At 51.5% G+C, this 13,872-nt stretch overlaps 1 protein-coding gene across 18 annotated transcripts in view; it reads left to right on the top strand.

Moving 5' to 3' along the window:
- LOC110511365 (nucleoporin SEH1) overlaps window positions 1-13,872 on the top strand; it is a 114,313-nt gene that overhangs the window by 64,922 nt on the left and 35,519 nt on the right. For 16 of the 18 annotated variants that reach the window (XR_005042083.1, XR_005042082.1, XR_005042084.1 and 13 more), the window contains 8 exons: window positions 434-574; window positions 674-737; window positions 1,414-1,553; window positions 1,728-1,820; window positions 6,033-6,151; window positions 6,628-6,828; window positions 7,238-7,328; window positions 10,227-10,406. Coding sequence is in view for 13 of the 18 variants with exons in the window: in XM_036973251.1 (XP_036829146.1) it covers window positions 434-574; window positions 674-737; window positions 1,414-1,553; window positions 1,728-1,820; window positions 6,033-6,151; window positions 6,628-6,828; window positions 7,238-7,328; window positions 10,227-10,406 (1,029 nt within the window). In the remaining 5 variants the exon portion in view is untranslated. Of the gene's footprint in view, window positions 1-433; window positions 575-673; window positions 738-915; window positions 981-1,290; window positions 1,356-1,413; window positions 1,554-1,727; window positions 1,821-6,032; window positions 6,152-6,627; window positions 6,829-7,237; window positions 7,329-10,226; window positions 10,407-13,872 lie in introns of those variants that run through there. The other 2 variants (XM_036973259.1, XM_036973260.1) reach the window with 2 other exon arrangements.

The following is a 13,872-nucleotide window of genomic DNA, read 5'->3' as shown; positions in this document are numbered from 1 at the left end:
TGCCAGGCTGTCGCCTGAGGCTCGGTATGCCAGGCTGTCGCCTGAGGCTCGGTATGCCAGGCTGTCGCCTGAGGCTCGGTATGCCAGGCTGTCGCCTGAGGCTCGGTATGCCAGGCTGTCGCCTGAGGCTCGGTATATCAGGCTGTCGCCTGAGGCTCGGTATGCCAGGCTGTCGCCTGAGGCTCGGTATGCCTGGCTCAGTATGCCAGGCTGTCGCCTGAGGCTCGGTATGCCAGGCTGTCGCCTGAGGCTCGGTATGCCAGGCTGTCGCCTGAGGCTCGGTATGCCAGGCTGTCGGGCACCATTTAAAATCTGGAAATTCCAGGCCTAATGTCATCTTTCTGTTACTCAAAAACACTTAGATATTTTAAAATATTTGGCTGTACAAGCCCTCTTTGATTAGATATTGTCTTTTGTGATGTCATATTTCTAGAACGCCACGGCCTGGCGCTGCTTCACCTTCTCCAAGAGTCCCGTTGCCATGACAGCTGAGGGCTTGCTGCAGGCGGGGACTCTGACATCACTGGCCGCTCCGTCCGTCATGAACCACGTGATGCACGCCAGCTACGGAGAGGTGAGTGACCCTGGAGTGACCTAGTCTCAGTGACTTGTGACTTCAATAGCTGAGTAGTTTGAGGGATGTTTTGGAATGTTGTTTTGTGTTGTATTTCAGAATGCAGAGAGCTTCATGGTTTGGGTCCACTTCCACGCTCCACAGAAGTACCAGTCCTGTTCAGGTATGACCCCTGTCCTGGCTCCGTGAATATTAATACACGAAGATGCCAATCAGCCACCAATCACAGCTGATGTTTGTCATGTCTAATGTCATACAGGTGGTCTAGGTCCAGCTGATGAGTACAGTGATGTCATACAGGTGATTTAGGTCCAGCTGATGACTACAGTGATGTCATACAGGTGATCTAGGTCCAGCTGATGAGTACAGTGATGTAATACAGGTGATCTAGGTCCAGCTGATGACTACAGTGATGTCATACAGGTGATCTAGGTCCAGCTGATGACTACAGTGATGTCATACAGGTGATCTAGGTCCAGCTGATGACTACAGTGATGTAATACAGGTGATCTAGGTCCAGCTGATGAGTACAGTGATGTCATACAGGTGGTCTAGGTCCAGTGGATGAGTACAGTGATGTCATACAGGTGGTCTAGGTCCAGCGGATGAGTACAGTGATGTCATACAGGTGGTCTAGGTCCAGCGGATGAGTACAGTGATGTCATACAGGTGGTCTAGGTCCAGCGGATGGTTTGGAGTACAGTGATGTCATACAGGTGATCTAGGTCCAGCGGATGAGTACAGTGATGTCATACAGGTGGTCTAGGTCCAGCTGAGGAGTTCAGTGATGTCATACAGGTGATCTAGGTCCAGCTGATGAGTACAGTGATGTCATACAGGTGATCTAGGTCCAGCGGATGAGTACAGTGCGCGGGTGGACATCGAGGTGGACTGTCCAGGCCCCAGTCATGTGATCAGGAGTGTCCCTCTCAGAGCCAGATCTGGAACAGCCAGAGTACACGCCCCTAAAGACCTGCAGGTAGGAACTGACCCGCAGCACTGCTGACATGAGACTAGTCTTTATATTCAGAGTTTAACTGGGAAACCAGTGTGTTGTATTGCCTTAATAACACATTCCGTATTAGAGTTAGGGTTGACCTTTTGTGTGATATTTCTGTAATTCTTTCCTCATATCATTTTTGGGGGTGGGCAGAATGTTAACCTCTCGGCAGCGTTGGGTGAGTCCAGCACGCAAACTCTGCCTCTGAAGAATGCAGGGAACATTGATGTTCAGCTGAAACTTAAGGTATTCTGTCCCTTTTACTTCCCTGTTTTGATCTGTGGTTTGGATAAGCCTGGGGGATGTGGTTTGGATAAGCCTGGGGGATGTGGTTTGGATAAGCCTGGGGGATGTGGTTTGGATAAGCCTGGGGGATGTGGTTTGGATAAGCCTGGGGGATGTGGTTTGGATAAGCCTGGGGGATGTGGTTTGGATAAGCCTGGGGGATGTGGTTTGGATAAGCCTGGGGGATGTGACTTGGATAAGCCTGGGGGATGTGTTGTGGTTTGGATAAGCCTGGGGGATGTGGTTTGGATAAGCCTGGGGGATGTGTTGTGGCTTGGATAAGCCTGGGGGATGTGTTGTGGCTTGGATAAGCCTGGGGGATGTGTTGTGGCTTGGATAAGCCTGGGGGATGTGGTTTGGATAAGCCTGGGGGATGTGTTGTGGTTTGGATAAGCCTGGTGGATGTGTTGTGGTTTGGATAAGCCTGGTGGATGTGTTGTGGTTTGGATAAGCCTGGGGGATGTGTTGTGGTTTGGATAAGCCTGTGGGATGTGGTTTGGATAAGCCTGTGGGATGTGGTTTGGATAAGCCTGTGGGATGTGGTTTGGATAAGCCTGGGGGATGTGGTTTGGATAAGCCTGGGGGATGTGGTTTGGATAAGCCTGGGGGATGTGGTTTGGATAAGCCTGGGGGATGTGGTTTGGATAAGCCTGGGGGATGTGGTTTGGATAAGCCTGGGGGATGTGGTTTGGATAAGCCTGGGGGATGTGACTTGGATAAGCCTGGGGGATGTGTTGTGGTTTGGATAAGCCTGGGGGATGTGGTTTGGATAAGCCTGGGGGATGTGTTGTGGCTTGGATAAGCCTGGGGGATGTGTTGTGGCTTGGATAAGCCTGGGGGATGTGTTGTGGCTTGGATAAGCCTGGGGGATGTGGTTTGGATAAGCCTGGGGGATGTGTTGTGGTTTGGATAAGCCTGGTGGATGTGTTGTGGTTTGGATAAGCCTGGTGGATGTGTTGTGGTTTGGATAAGCCTGGGGGATGTGTTGTGGTTTGGATAAGCCTGTGGGATGTGGTTTGGATAAGCCTGTGGGATGTGGTTTGGATAAGCCTGTGGGATGTGGTTTGGATAAGCCTGGGGGATGTGTTGTGGTTTGGATAAGCCTGGGGGATGTGTTGTGGTTTGGATAAGACTGGGGGATGTGTTGTGGTTTGGATAAGCCTGGGGGATGTGTTGTGGTTTGGATAAGCCTGGGGGATGTGGTGTGGTTTGGATAAGCCTGGTGGATGTGGTGTGGTTTGGATAAGCCTGGGGGATGTGTTGTGGTTTGGATAAGACTGGGGGATGTGGTTTGGATAAGACTGGGGGATGTGTTGTGGTTTGGATAAGCCTGGGGGATGTGGTTTGGATAAGCCTGGGGGATGTGGTTTGGATAAGCCTGGGGGATGTGGTTTGGATAAGCCTGGGGGATGTGTTGTGGTTTGGATAAGCCTGGGGGATGTGTTGTGGTTTGGATAAGACTGGGGGATGTGGTGTGGTTTGGATAAGACTGGGGGATGTGTTGTGGTTTGGATAAGCCTGGGGGATGTGTTGTGGTTTGGATAAGACTGGGGGATGTGTTGTGGTTTGGATAAGACTGGGGGATATGTTGTGGTTTGGCTGACTGTTGATATGACCTCCTGGGTGGTGCTGACTGTTGGTTGATATGACCTGTGGGGTGCTGACTGTTGGTTGATATTACCTCCTGTGGGGTGCTGACTGTTGGTTGATATGACCTCCTGTGTGGTGCTGACTGTTGGTATGACCTCCTGTGTGGTGCTGACTGTTGATATGACCTCCTGGGTGGTGCTGACTGTTGGTTGATATGACCTCCTGTGTGGTGCTGACTGTTGGTATGACCTCCTGGGTGGTGCTGACTGTTGGTATGACCTCCTGTGTGGTGCTGACTGTTGGTATGACCTCCTGGGTGGTGCTGACTGTTGGTTGATATGACCTCCTGTGTGGTGCTGACTGTTGGTATGACCTCCTGTGTGGTGCTGACTGTTGGTTGATATGACCTCCTGTGTGGTGCTGACTGTTGGTTGATATGACCTCCTGTGTGGTGCTGACTGTTGATATGACCTCCTGTGTGGTGCTGACTGTTGGTTGATATGACCTCCTGTGGGGTGCTGACTGTTGGTATGACCTCCTGTGGGGTGCTGACTGTTGGTTGGTATGACCTCCTGGGTGGTGCTGACTGTTGGTTGATATGACCTCCTGGGTGGTGCTGACTGTTGGTTGATATGACCTGTGGGGTGCTGACTGTTGGTTGATATGACCTCCTGTGGGGTGCTGACTGTTGGTTGATATGACCTCCTGGGTGGTGCTGACTGTTGGTATGACCTCCTGTGTGGTGCTGACTGTTGATATGACCTCCTGGGTGGTGCTGACTGTTGGTTGATATGACCTCCTGTGTGGTGCTGACTGTTGGTATGACCTCCTGGGTGGTGCTGACTGTTGGTTGGTATGACCTCCTGTGTGGTGCTGACTGTTGGTTGATATGACCTCCTGTGTGGTGCTGACTGTTGATATGACCTCCTGTGTGGTGCTGACTGTTGGTTGATATGACCTCCTGTGGGGTGCTGACTGTTGGTATGACCTCCTGTGGGGTGCTGACTGTTGGTTGGTATGACCTCCTGGGTGGTGCTGACTGTTGGTTGATATGACCTCCTGGGTGGTGCTGACTGTTGGTATGACCTCCTGGGTGGTGCTGACTGTTGATATAACCTCCTGTGTGGTGCTGACTGTTGATATGACCTCCTGTGTGGTGCTGACTGTTGGTTGATATGACCTCCTGTGTGGTGCTGACTGTTGGTATGACCTCCTGGGTGGTGCTGACTGTTGACTTGACCTCCTGTGTGGTGCTGACTGTTGGTTGGTATGACCTCCTGTGGGGTGCTGACTGTTGGTATGACCTCCTGTGGGGTGCTGACTGTTGGTATGACCTCCTGTGGGGTGCTGACTGTTGGTATGACCTTCTGTGGGGTGCTGACTGTTGGTATGACCTCCTGTGGGGTGCTGACTGTTGGTATGACCTCCTGTGGGGTGCTGACTGTTGGTATGACCTCCTGTGGGGTGCTGACTGTTGGTATGACCTCCTGTGGGGTGCTGACTGTTGGTATGACCTCCTGTGTGGTGCTGACTGTTGGTATGACCTCCTGTGTGGTGCTGACTGTTGGTATGACCTCCTGTGTGGTGCTGACTGTTGGTATGACCTCCTGGGTGGTGCTGACTGTTGGTATGACCTCCTGTGTGGTGCTGACTGTTGATATGACCTCCTGTGTGGTGCTGACTGTTGGTATGACCTCCTGTGTGGTGCTGACTGTTGGTATGACCTCCTGGGTGGTGCTGACTGTTGATATGACCTCCTGTGTGGTGCTGACTGTTGGTATGACCTGTGTGGTGCTGACTGTTGGTATGACCTCCTGTGTGGTGCTGGCTGTTGGTATGACCTCCTGGGTGGTGCTGACTGTTGGTATGACCTCCTGTGTGGTGCTGACTGTTGGTATGACCACCTGTGTGGTGCTGACTGTTGGTATGACCTCCTGTGTGGTGCTGACTGTTGGTATGACCTCCTGTGTGGTGCTGACTGTTGGTATGACCTCCTGTGTGGTGCTGACTGTTGGTATGATCTCCTGTGTGGTGCTGACTGTTGGTATGACCTCCTGTGTGGTGCTGACTGTTGGTATGACCTCCTGTGTGGTGCTGACTGTTGGTATGACCTCCTGTGTGGTGCTGACTGTTGGTATGACCTCCTGGGTGGTGCTGACTGTTGGTTGATATGACCTCCTGTGTGTGGTGCTGACTGTTGGTATGACCTCCTGTGTGGTGCTGACTGTTGGTATGACCTCCTGGGTGGTGCTGACTGTTGGTTGATATGACCTCCTGTGTGTGGTGCTGACTGTTGGTATGACCTCCTGTGGGGTGCTGACTGTTGATATGACCTCCTGGGTGGTGCTGACTGTTGGTTGATATGACCTCCTGTGTGTGGTGCTGACGGTTGATATGACCTCCTGTGTGTGGTGCTGACTGTTGGTATGACCTCCTGTGTGGTGCTGACTGTTGGTATGACCTCCTGGGTGGTGCTGACTGTTGGTTGATATGACCTCCTGTGTGGTGCTGACTGTTGGTTGATATGACCTCCTGTGTGGTGCTGACTGTTGGTATGACCTCCTGTGTGGTGCTTGTCTACAGAACAGCGGTGGTGATGGCTGTTTCTCTGTGAGTCCTGTTGACCTGTGTCTGCGTGCCGGGGAGGAGCAAGGCATTGTGGTCTCGTTCACCTCTCAGGGCGGCAGGAAGAACCGAGAGAGGTACTTTTTAATTATTTATTTATTTTTTACACACTTCAGAGTTCTGAGCATCTAGCCTTGTAGAAAGCTTTCTACATTACTCAGTGTTGTGAACATCTAGCCTTGTAGAAAGCCTTCTACATTTCTCAGTGTTGTGAACATCTAGCCTTGTAGAAAGCCTTCTACATTACTCAGTGTTGTGAACATCTAGCCTTGTAGAAGGCCTTTTACATTACTCAGTTCTGAACATCTAGCCTTGTGGAAAGCCTTCTACATATCTAGCCTTGTAGAAAGCCTTCTACATTACTGTGTTGTGAACATCTAGCCTTGTAGAAAGTCTTCTACATTACTCAGTTGTACTTCAGAGTGTAAGATATGATCTGTTGCTCTAGGATCCTTGTCCTGGCAGCTCAGACTTCTCCCTGGGTGGTTGTTCTGTGTCCTTGTGTTTTCATGATACTTCCTGTTCTGATGTTTCTCTGTGCTTGTCCCTCCAGTGTTCTGACCATCCTGGTGCTGCCGTCTGGTCCTCAGTATGAGGTGGTTCTGAAGGGACAGGTGGTACCAGAGGAGGGGGTGAACCCTGCTGCCCCTGGTCCTGTCTCTGCCCTGGGCATGCTGCCCCACAGTGAGGTGCCCCCCATCCTCTCCAACAAGCAGTTTGTGGCCTGGGGAGGGGTCACGCTGGGCAGGGCTGTGTAAGGAACATTTTACTAGACTCTTCCATGTTAGTCATAATGATTCATCCATACATAGTTGCTCCCGAGTGGCGCAGCGGTCTAAGGCACTGCATCTCACTGCAAGAGGTGTCACTACAGTCCTTGGTTCGATTCCAGGCTGTATCATACCCGGCCGTGATTGGGAGTCCCATAGGGCGGCGCACAATTGGCCCAGCGTTGTCTGGGTTTGGCCGTCGTTGTAAATAAGAATTTGTTCTTAACTGTCTTGCCAAGTTAAATAAAGGTTCAATATATTTTGGCGGTGTTGTGGTGGAAGTGTGGTGGAGGTGTGGTGGAGGTGTGGTGGTGGTGGAGGTGGTGTGGTGGAGGTGGTGTGGTGGAGGTGGTGTGGTGTTGGAGCTCTGAATGTGGTCTTCTACCTGTACAGACAACAGAAGCTGGTTCTTCGTAATAACTCCCCCAACACAACACATCACCTGCGTCTGCTGATCCGAGGACAAGACCACAGCTGTTTCCAGGTAAGAACCAAACCTCCTTGACTTGTCCAGCTCCATGTGGCCTTCAGCTACTCTTCAGATATCAATCACAACAGCTCTGTGTCAGACTGCTCCTTAACCCTCTCCAGCTACTCTTCAGATATCAATCACAACAGCTCTGTGTCAGACTGCTCCTTAAACCTCTCCAGCTACTCTTCAGATATCAATCACAACAGCTCTGTGTCAGACTGCTCCTTAACCCTCTCCAGCTACTCTTCAGATATCAATCACAACAGCTCTGTGTCAGACTGCTCCTTAACCCTCTCCAGCTACTCTTCAGATATCAATCACAACAGCTCTGTGTCAGACTGCTCCTTAACCCTCTCCAGCTACTCTTCAGATATCAATCACAACAGCTCTGTGTCAGACTGCTCCTTAACCCTCTCCAGCTACTCTTCAGATATCAATCACAACAGCTCTGTGTCAGACTGCTCCTTAACCCTCTCCAACAGCTCTGTGTCAGACTGCTCCTTAACCCTCTCCAACAGCTCTGTGTCAGACTGCTCCTTAACCCTCTCCAACAGCTCTGTGTCAGACTGCTCCTTAACCCTCTCCAACAGCTCTGTCAGACTGCTCCTTAACCCTCTCCAACAGCTCTGTGTCAGACTGCTCCTTAACCCTCTCCAACAGCTCTGTGTCAGACTGCTCCTTAACCCTCTCCAACAGCTCTGTGTCAGACTGCTCCTTAACCCTCTCCAACAGCTCTGTGTCAGACTGCTCCTTAACCCTCTCCAACAGCTCTGTATCAGACTGCTCCTTAACCCTCTCCAACAGCTCTGTATCAGACTGCTCCTTAACCCTCTCCAACAGCTCTGTATCAGACTGCTCCTTAACCCTCTCCAACAGCTCTGTGTCAGACTGCTCCTTAACCCTCTCCAACAGCTCTGTGTCAGACTGCTCCTTAACCCTCTCCAACAGCTCTGTGTCAGACTGCTCCTTAACCCTCTCCAACAGCTCTGTGTCAGACTGCTCCTTAACCCTCTCCAACAGCTCTGTGTCAGACTGCTCCTTAACCCTCTCCAACAGCTCTGTATCAGACTGCTCCTTAACCCTCTCCAACAGCTCTGTGTCAGACTGCTCCTTAACCCTCTCCAACAGCTCTGTATCAGACTGCTCCTTAACCCTCTCCAACAGCTCTGTATCAGACTGCTCCTTAACCCTCTCCAACAGCTCTGTATCAGACTGCTCCTTAACCCTCTCCAGCTACTCTTCAGATATCAATCACAACAGCTCTGTGTCAGACTGCTCCTTAACCCTCTCCAACAGCTTTGTCAGACTGCTCCTTAACCCTCTCCAACAGCTCTGTGTCAGACTGCTCCTTAACCCTCTCCAACAGCTCTGTGTCAGACTGCTCCTTACCCCTCTCCAACAGCTCTGTGTCAGACTGCTCCTTAACCCTCTCCAACAGCTCTGTGTCAGACTGCTCCTTAACCCTCTCCAACAGCTCTGTGTCAGACTGCTCCTTACCCCTCTCCAACAGCTCTGTGTCAGACTGCTCCTTAACCCTCTCCAACAGCTCTGTGTCAGACTGCTCCTTAACCCTCTCCAACAGCTCTGTGTCAGACTGCTCCTTAACCCTCTCCAACAGCTCTGTGTCAGACTGCTCCTTAACCCTCTCCAACAGCTCTGTGTCAGACTGCTCCTTAACCCTCTCCAACAGCTCTGTGTCAGACTGCTCCTTAACCCTCTCCAACAGCTCTGTCAGACTGCTCCTTAACCCTCTCCAACAGCTCTGTGTCAGACTGCTCCTTACCGCTCTCCAACAGCTCTGTGTCAGACTGCTCCTTAACCCTCTCCAACAGCTCTGTGTCAGACTGCTCCTTAACCCTCTCCAACAGCTCTGTGTCAGACTGCTCCTTAACCCTCTCCAACAGCTCTGTGTCAGACTGCTCCTTAACCCTCTCCAACAGCTCTGTGTCAGACTGCTCCTTAACCCTCTCCAACAGCTCTGTGTCAGACTGCTCCTTAACCCTCTCCAACAGCTCTGTGTCAGACTGCTCCTTAACCCTCTCCAACAGCTCTGTGTCAGACTGCTCCTTACCCCTCTCCAACAGCTCTGTGTCAGACTGCTTGCCTGGAGACTTGGCTGTGGTCTCCTGTGGTGTTTGAAGCCATTAGAGTGAACAGTCATGTCTCTCTCTCCATCTGTGTCTCTCTCTCCATCTGTGTCTCTCTCTCCATCTGTGTCTCTCTCTCCATCTGTGTCTCTCTCTCCATCTGTCTCTCTCTCTCTGTCTCCTAATGTAATATCTCTCTCTCCATCTGTGTCTCTCTCTCCATCTGTCTCTCTCTCTCTGTCTCCTAATGTAATATCTCTCTCTCCATCTGTGTCTCTCTCTCCATCTGTGTCTCTCTCTCTCCATCTGTCTCTCTCTCTCCATCTGTGTCTCTCTCTCCATCTGTGTCTCTCTCTCTCTGTCTCCTAATGTAATATCTCTCTCCTCTCTCTCTCTCTCTCTCCTGTCTATCTATTAATGTAATATCTCTCTCCTCTCTCTCTCTCTCCTGTCTATCTATTAATGTAATATCTCTCTCTCCTCTCTCTCTCTCTCCTGTCTATCTATTAATGTAATATCTCTCTCTCCTCCCTCTCTCTCTCTCTCTCTCTCTCCTGTCTATCTATTAATGTAATATCTCTCTCTCCTCTCTCTCTCTCTCCTGTCTATCTATTAATGTAATATCTCTCTCTCCTCTCTCTCTCTCTCTCTCCTGTCTATCTATTAATGTAATATCTCTCTCTCCTCTCTCTCTCTCTCCTGTCTATCTATTAATGTAATATCTCTCTCTCCTCTCTCTCTCTCTCCTGTCTATCTATTAATGTAATATCTCTCTCTCCTGTCTCTCTCCTGTCTATCTATTAATGTAATATATCTCTCCCAGCTCCAGAGTAGTTTTGGACAGGAGGAGAGGTTGACCCGACACAGAGAGCTGTCTATCCGGCCCAGGGAGGATGTTGTTGTCCACCTGCTGTTTGCCCCAACCCGGGTGGCCTGCACCCTGTCCAAGCTGGAGATCAAACAGTCTGGAGTACGGCCCTCACAGCCTGGCATCAAGTTCACTGTGAGGCCCTCTCTACCCTAACCATCCTGGTTCACTGTGAGGCCCTCTCTACCCTAACCATCCTGGTTCACTGTGAGGCCCTCTCTACCCTAACCATCCTGGTTTACTGTGAGGCCCTCTCTACCCTAACTATCCTGGTTCACTGTGAGGCCCTCACAGCCTGGCATCAAGTTCACTGTGAGGCCCTCTCTACCCTAACTATCCTGGTTCACTGTGAGGCCCTCACAGCCTGGCATCAAGTTCACTGTGAGGCCCTCTATACCCTAACTATCCTGGTTCACTGTGAGGCCCTCTCTACCCTAACTATCCTGGTTCACTGTGAGGCCCTCACAGCCTGGCATCAAGTTCACTGTGAGGCCCTCACAGCCTGGCATCAAGTTCACTGTGAGGCCCTCACAGCCTGGCATCAAGTTCACTGTGAGGCCCTCACAGCCTGGCATCAAGTTCACTGTGAGGCCCTCAGAGCCTGGCATCAAGTTCACTGTGAGGCCCTCACAGCCTGGCATCAAGTTCACTGTGAGGCCCTCACAGCCTGGCATCAAGTTCACTGTGAGGCCCTCACAGCCTGGCATCAAGTTCACTGTGAGGCCCTCACAGCCTGGCATCAAGTTCACTGTGAGGCCCTCACAGCCTGGCATCAAGTTCACTGTGAGGCCCACTCTACCCTAACCATCCTGGTTCACTGTGAGGCCCACTCTACCCTAACCATCCTGGTTCACTGTCTGGCCCACTCTACCCTAACCATCCTGGTTCACTGTGAGGCCCTCTCTACCCTAACCATCCTGGTTCACTGTGAGGTCCTCTCTACCCTAACCATCCTGGTTCACTGTCTGGCCCACTCTACCCTAACCATCCTGGTTCACTGTGAGGCCCACTCTACCCTAACCATCCTGGTTCACTGTGAGGCCCTCTCTACCCTAACCATCCTGGTTCACTGTGAGGCCCTCTCTACCCTAACCATCCTGGTTCACTGTGAGGCCCACTCTACCCTAACTATCCTGGTTCACTGTGAGGCCCTCTCTACCCTAACCATCCTGGTTCACTGTGAGGCCCTCTCTACCCTAACCATCCTGGTTCACTGTGAGGCCCTCTCTACCCTAACCATCCTGGTTCACTGTGAGGCCCTCTCTACCCTAACCATCCTGGTTCACTGTGAGGCCCACTCTACCCTAACTATCCTGGTTCACTGTGAGGCCCACTCTACCCTAACCATCCTGGTTCACTGTGAGGCCCTCTCTACCCTAACCATCCTGGTTCACTGTGAGGCCCTCTCTACCCTAACCATCCTGGTTCACTGTGAGGCCCACTCTACCCTAACCATCCTGGTTCACTGTGAGGCCCTCTCTACCCTAACCATCCTGGTTTACTGTGAGGCCCTCTCTACCCTAACCATCCTGGTTCACTGTCTGGTCCACTCTACCCTAACCATCCTGGTTTACTGTGAGGTCCACTCTACCCTAACCATCCTGGTTTACTGTGAGGTCCTCTCTACCCTAACCATCCTGGTTCACTGTCTGGCCCTCTACCCTAACCATCCTGGTTTACTGTCTGGCCCACTCTACCCTCACAGCCTGGCATCAAGTTCACTGTGAGGTCATCTCTACCCTAACCATCCTCGGCCCTCTCTACCCTAACCATCCTGGTTTACTGTGAGGTCCTCTCTACCCTAACCATCCTGGTTTACTGTGAGGTCCTCTCTACCCTAACCATCCTGGGCCCTCTCTACCCTAACCATCCTGGTTTACTGTGAGTTCATCTCTACCCTAACCATCCTGGGCCCTCTCTACCCTAACCATCCTGGTTTACTGTGAGGTCCTCTCTACCCTAACCATCCTGGGCCCTCTCTACCCTAACCATCCTGGTTTACTGTGAGGTCCTCTCTACCCTAACCATCCTGGGCCCTCTCATCACCAAACACCATGGTTTACTGTGAGGTTCTCTCTACCCTAACCATCCTGGTTTACTGTCTGGCCCACTCTACCCTAACCATCCTGGTTTACTGTGAGGCCCTCTCTACCCTAACCATCCTGGTTCACTGTCTGGCCCACTCTACCTTAACCATCCTGGTTCACTGTCTGGCCCACTCTACCCTAACCATCCTGGTTCACTGTGAGGCCCTCTCTACCCTAACCATCCTGGGCCCTCTCATCACCAAACACCATGGTTTACTGTGAGGTTCTCTCTACCCTAACCATCCTGGTTTACTGTCTGGCCCACTCTACCCTAACCATCCTGGTTTACTGTGAGGCCCTCTCTACCCTAACCATCCTGGTTCACTGTCTGGCCCACTCTACCTTAACCATCCTGGTTCACTGTGAGGCCCTCTCTACCCTAACCATCCTGGTTCACTGTGAGGCCCTCTCTACCCTAACCATCCTGGTTCACTGTGAGGCCCTCTCTACCCTAACCATCCTGGTTCACTGTGAGGCCCACTCTACCCTAACCATCCTGGTTTACTGTGAGGCCCTCTCTACCCTAACCATCCTGGTTCACTGTCTGGTCCACTCTACCCTAACCATCCTGGTTTACTGTGAGGTCCTCTCTACCCTAACCATCCTGGTTTACTGTGAGGTCCTCTCTACCCTAACCATCCTGGTTTACTGTGAGGTCCTCTCTACCCTAACCATCCTGGTTCACTGTCTGGTCCACTCTACCCTAACCATCCTCGGCCCTCTCTACCCTAACCATCCTGGTTTACTGTGAGGTCCTCTCTACCCTAACCATCCTGGTTTACTGTCTGGCCCACTCTACCCTAACCATCCTGGTTTACTGTGAGGTCCTCTCTACCCTAACCATCCTGGTTTACTGTGAGGTCCTCTCTACCCTAACCATCCTGGTTCACTGTCTGGCCCTCTACCCTAACCATCTTGGTTTACTGTCTGGCCCACTCTACCCTAACCATCCTGGGCCCTCTCTACCCTAACCATCCTGGTTCACTGTCTGGCCCTCTCTACCCTAACCATCCTATAGACCAATGTTTCTTCCTCCTGGGCCGTAGTTGTTGCCCTGGACCGTAGTTGTTGCCCTGGGCCGTAGTTGTTGCCCTGGGCCGTAGTTGTTGCCCTAGCACTACACTCCTGATTCCACGAATCAAAGGCTTGATGATGACGTGGTTATTTGAGTCCGGTGTGTAGTGCAAGGCCAACAACAGAAACGTGAAAATCTACGGGTTCCGAGGATCTAGCTACTTATTGAAGTGACTGGTTTTCAGTGGTGGTTTCTGATCTTAAAGGGACATTACACTTTTAAAAGTTTGTCTGTTTTCAGACTTCACAATGAGTCTGTGATGACGTATGGGTTGTGAGTCTGTGGCGACGTATGGGTTGTGAGTCTGTGGCGACGTATGGGTTGGGAGTCTGTGGCGACGTATGGGTTGGGAGTCTGTGGCGACGTATGGGTTGTGAGTCTGTGGCGACGTATGGGTTGTGAGTCTGTGGCGACGTATGGGTTGTGAGTCTGACGCGAC

Source organism: Oncorhynchus mykiss, unplaced genomic scaffold, assembly GCF_013265735.2.
Source record: "Oncorhynchus mykiss isolate Arlee unplaced genomic scaffold, USDA_OmykA_1.1 un_scaffold_226, whole genome shotgun sequence".
In the NCBI taxonomy this organism is placed as follows: domain Eukaryota; kingdom Metazoa; phylum Chordata; class Actinopteri; order Salmoniformes; family Salmonidae; genus Oncorhynchus; species Oncorhynchus mykiss.
Note: the sequence above shows the minus strand (reverse complement) of the source record. Positions and strands in the feature narration are given on the sequence as shown.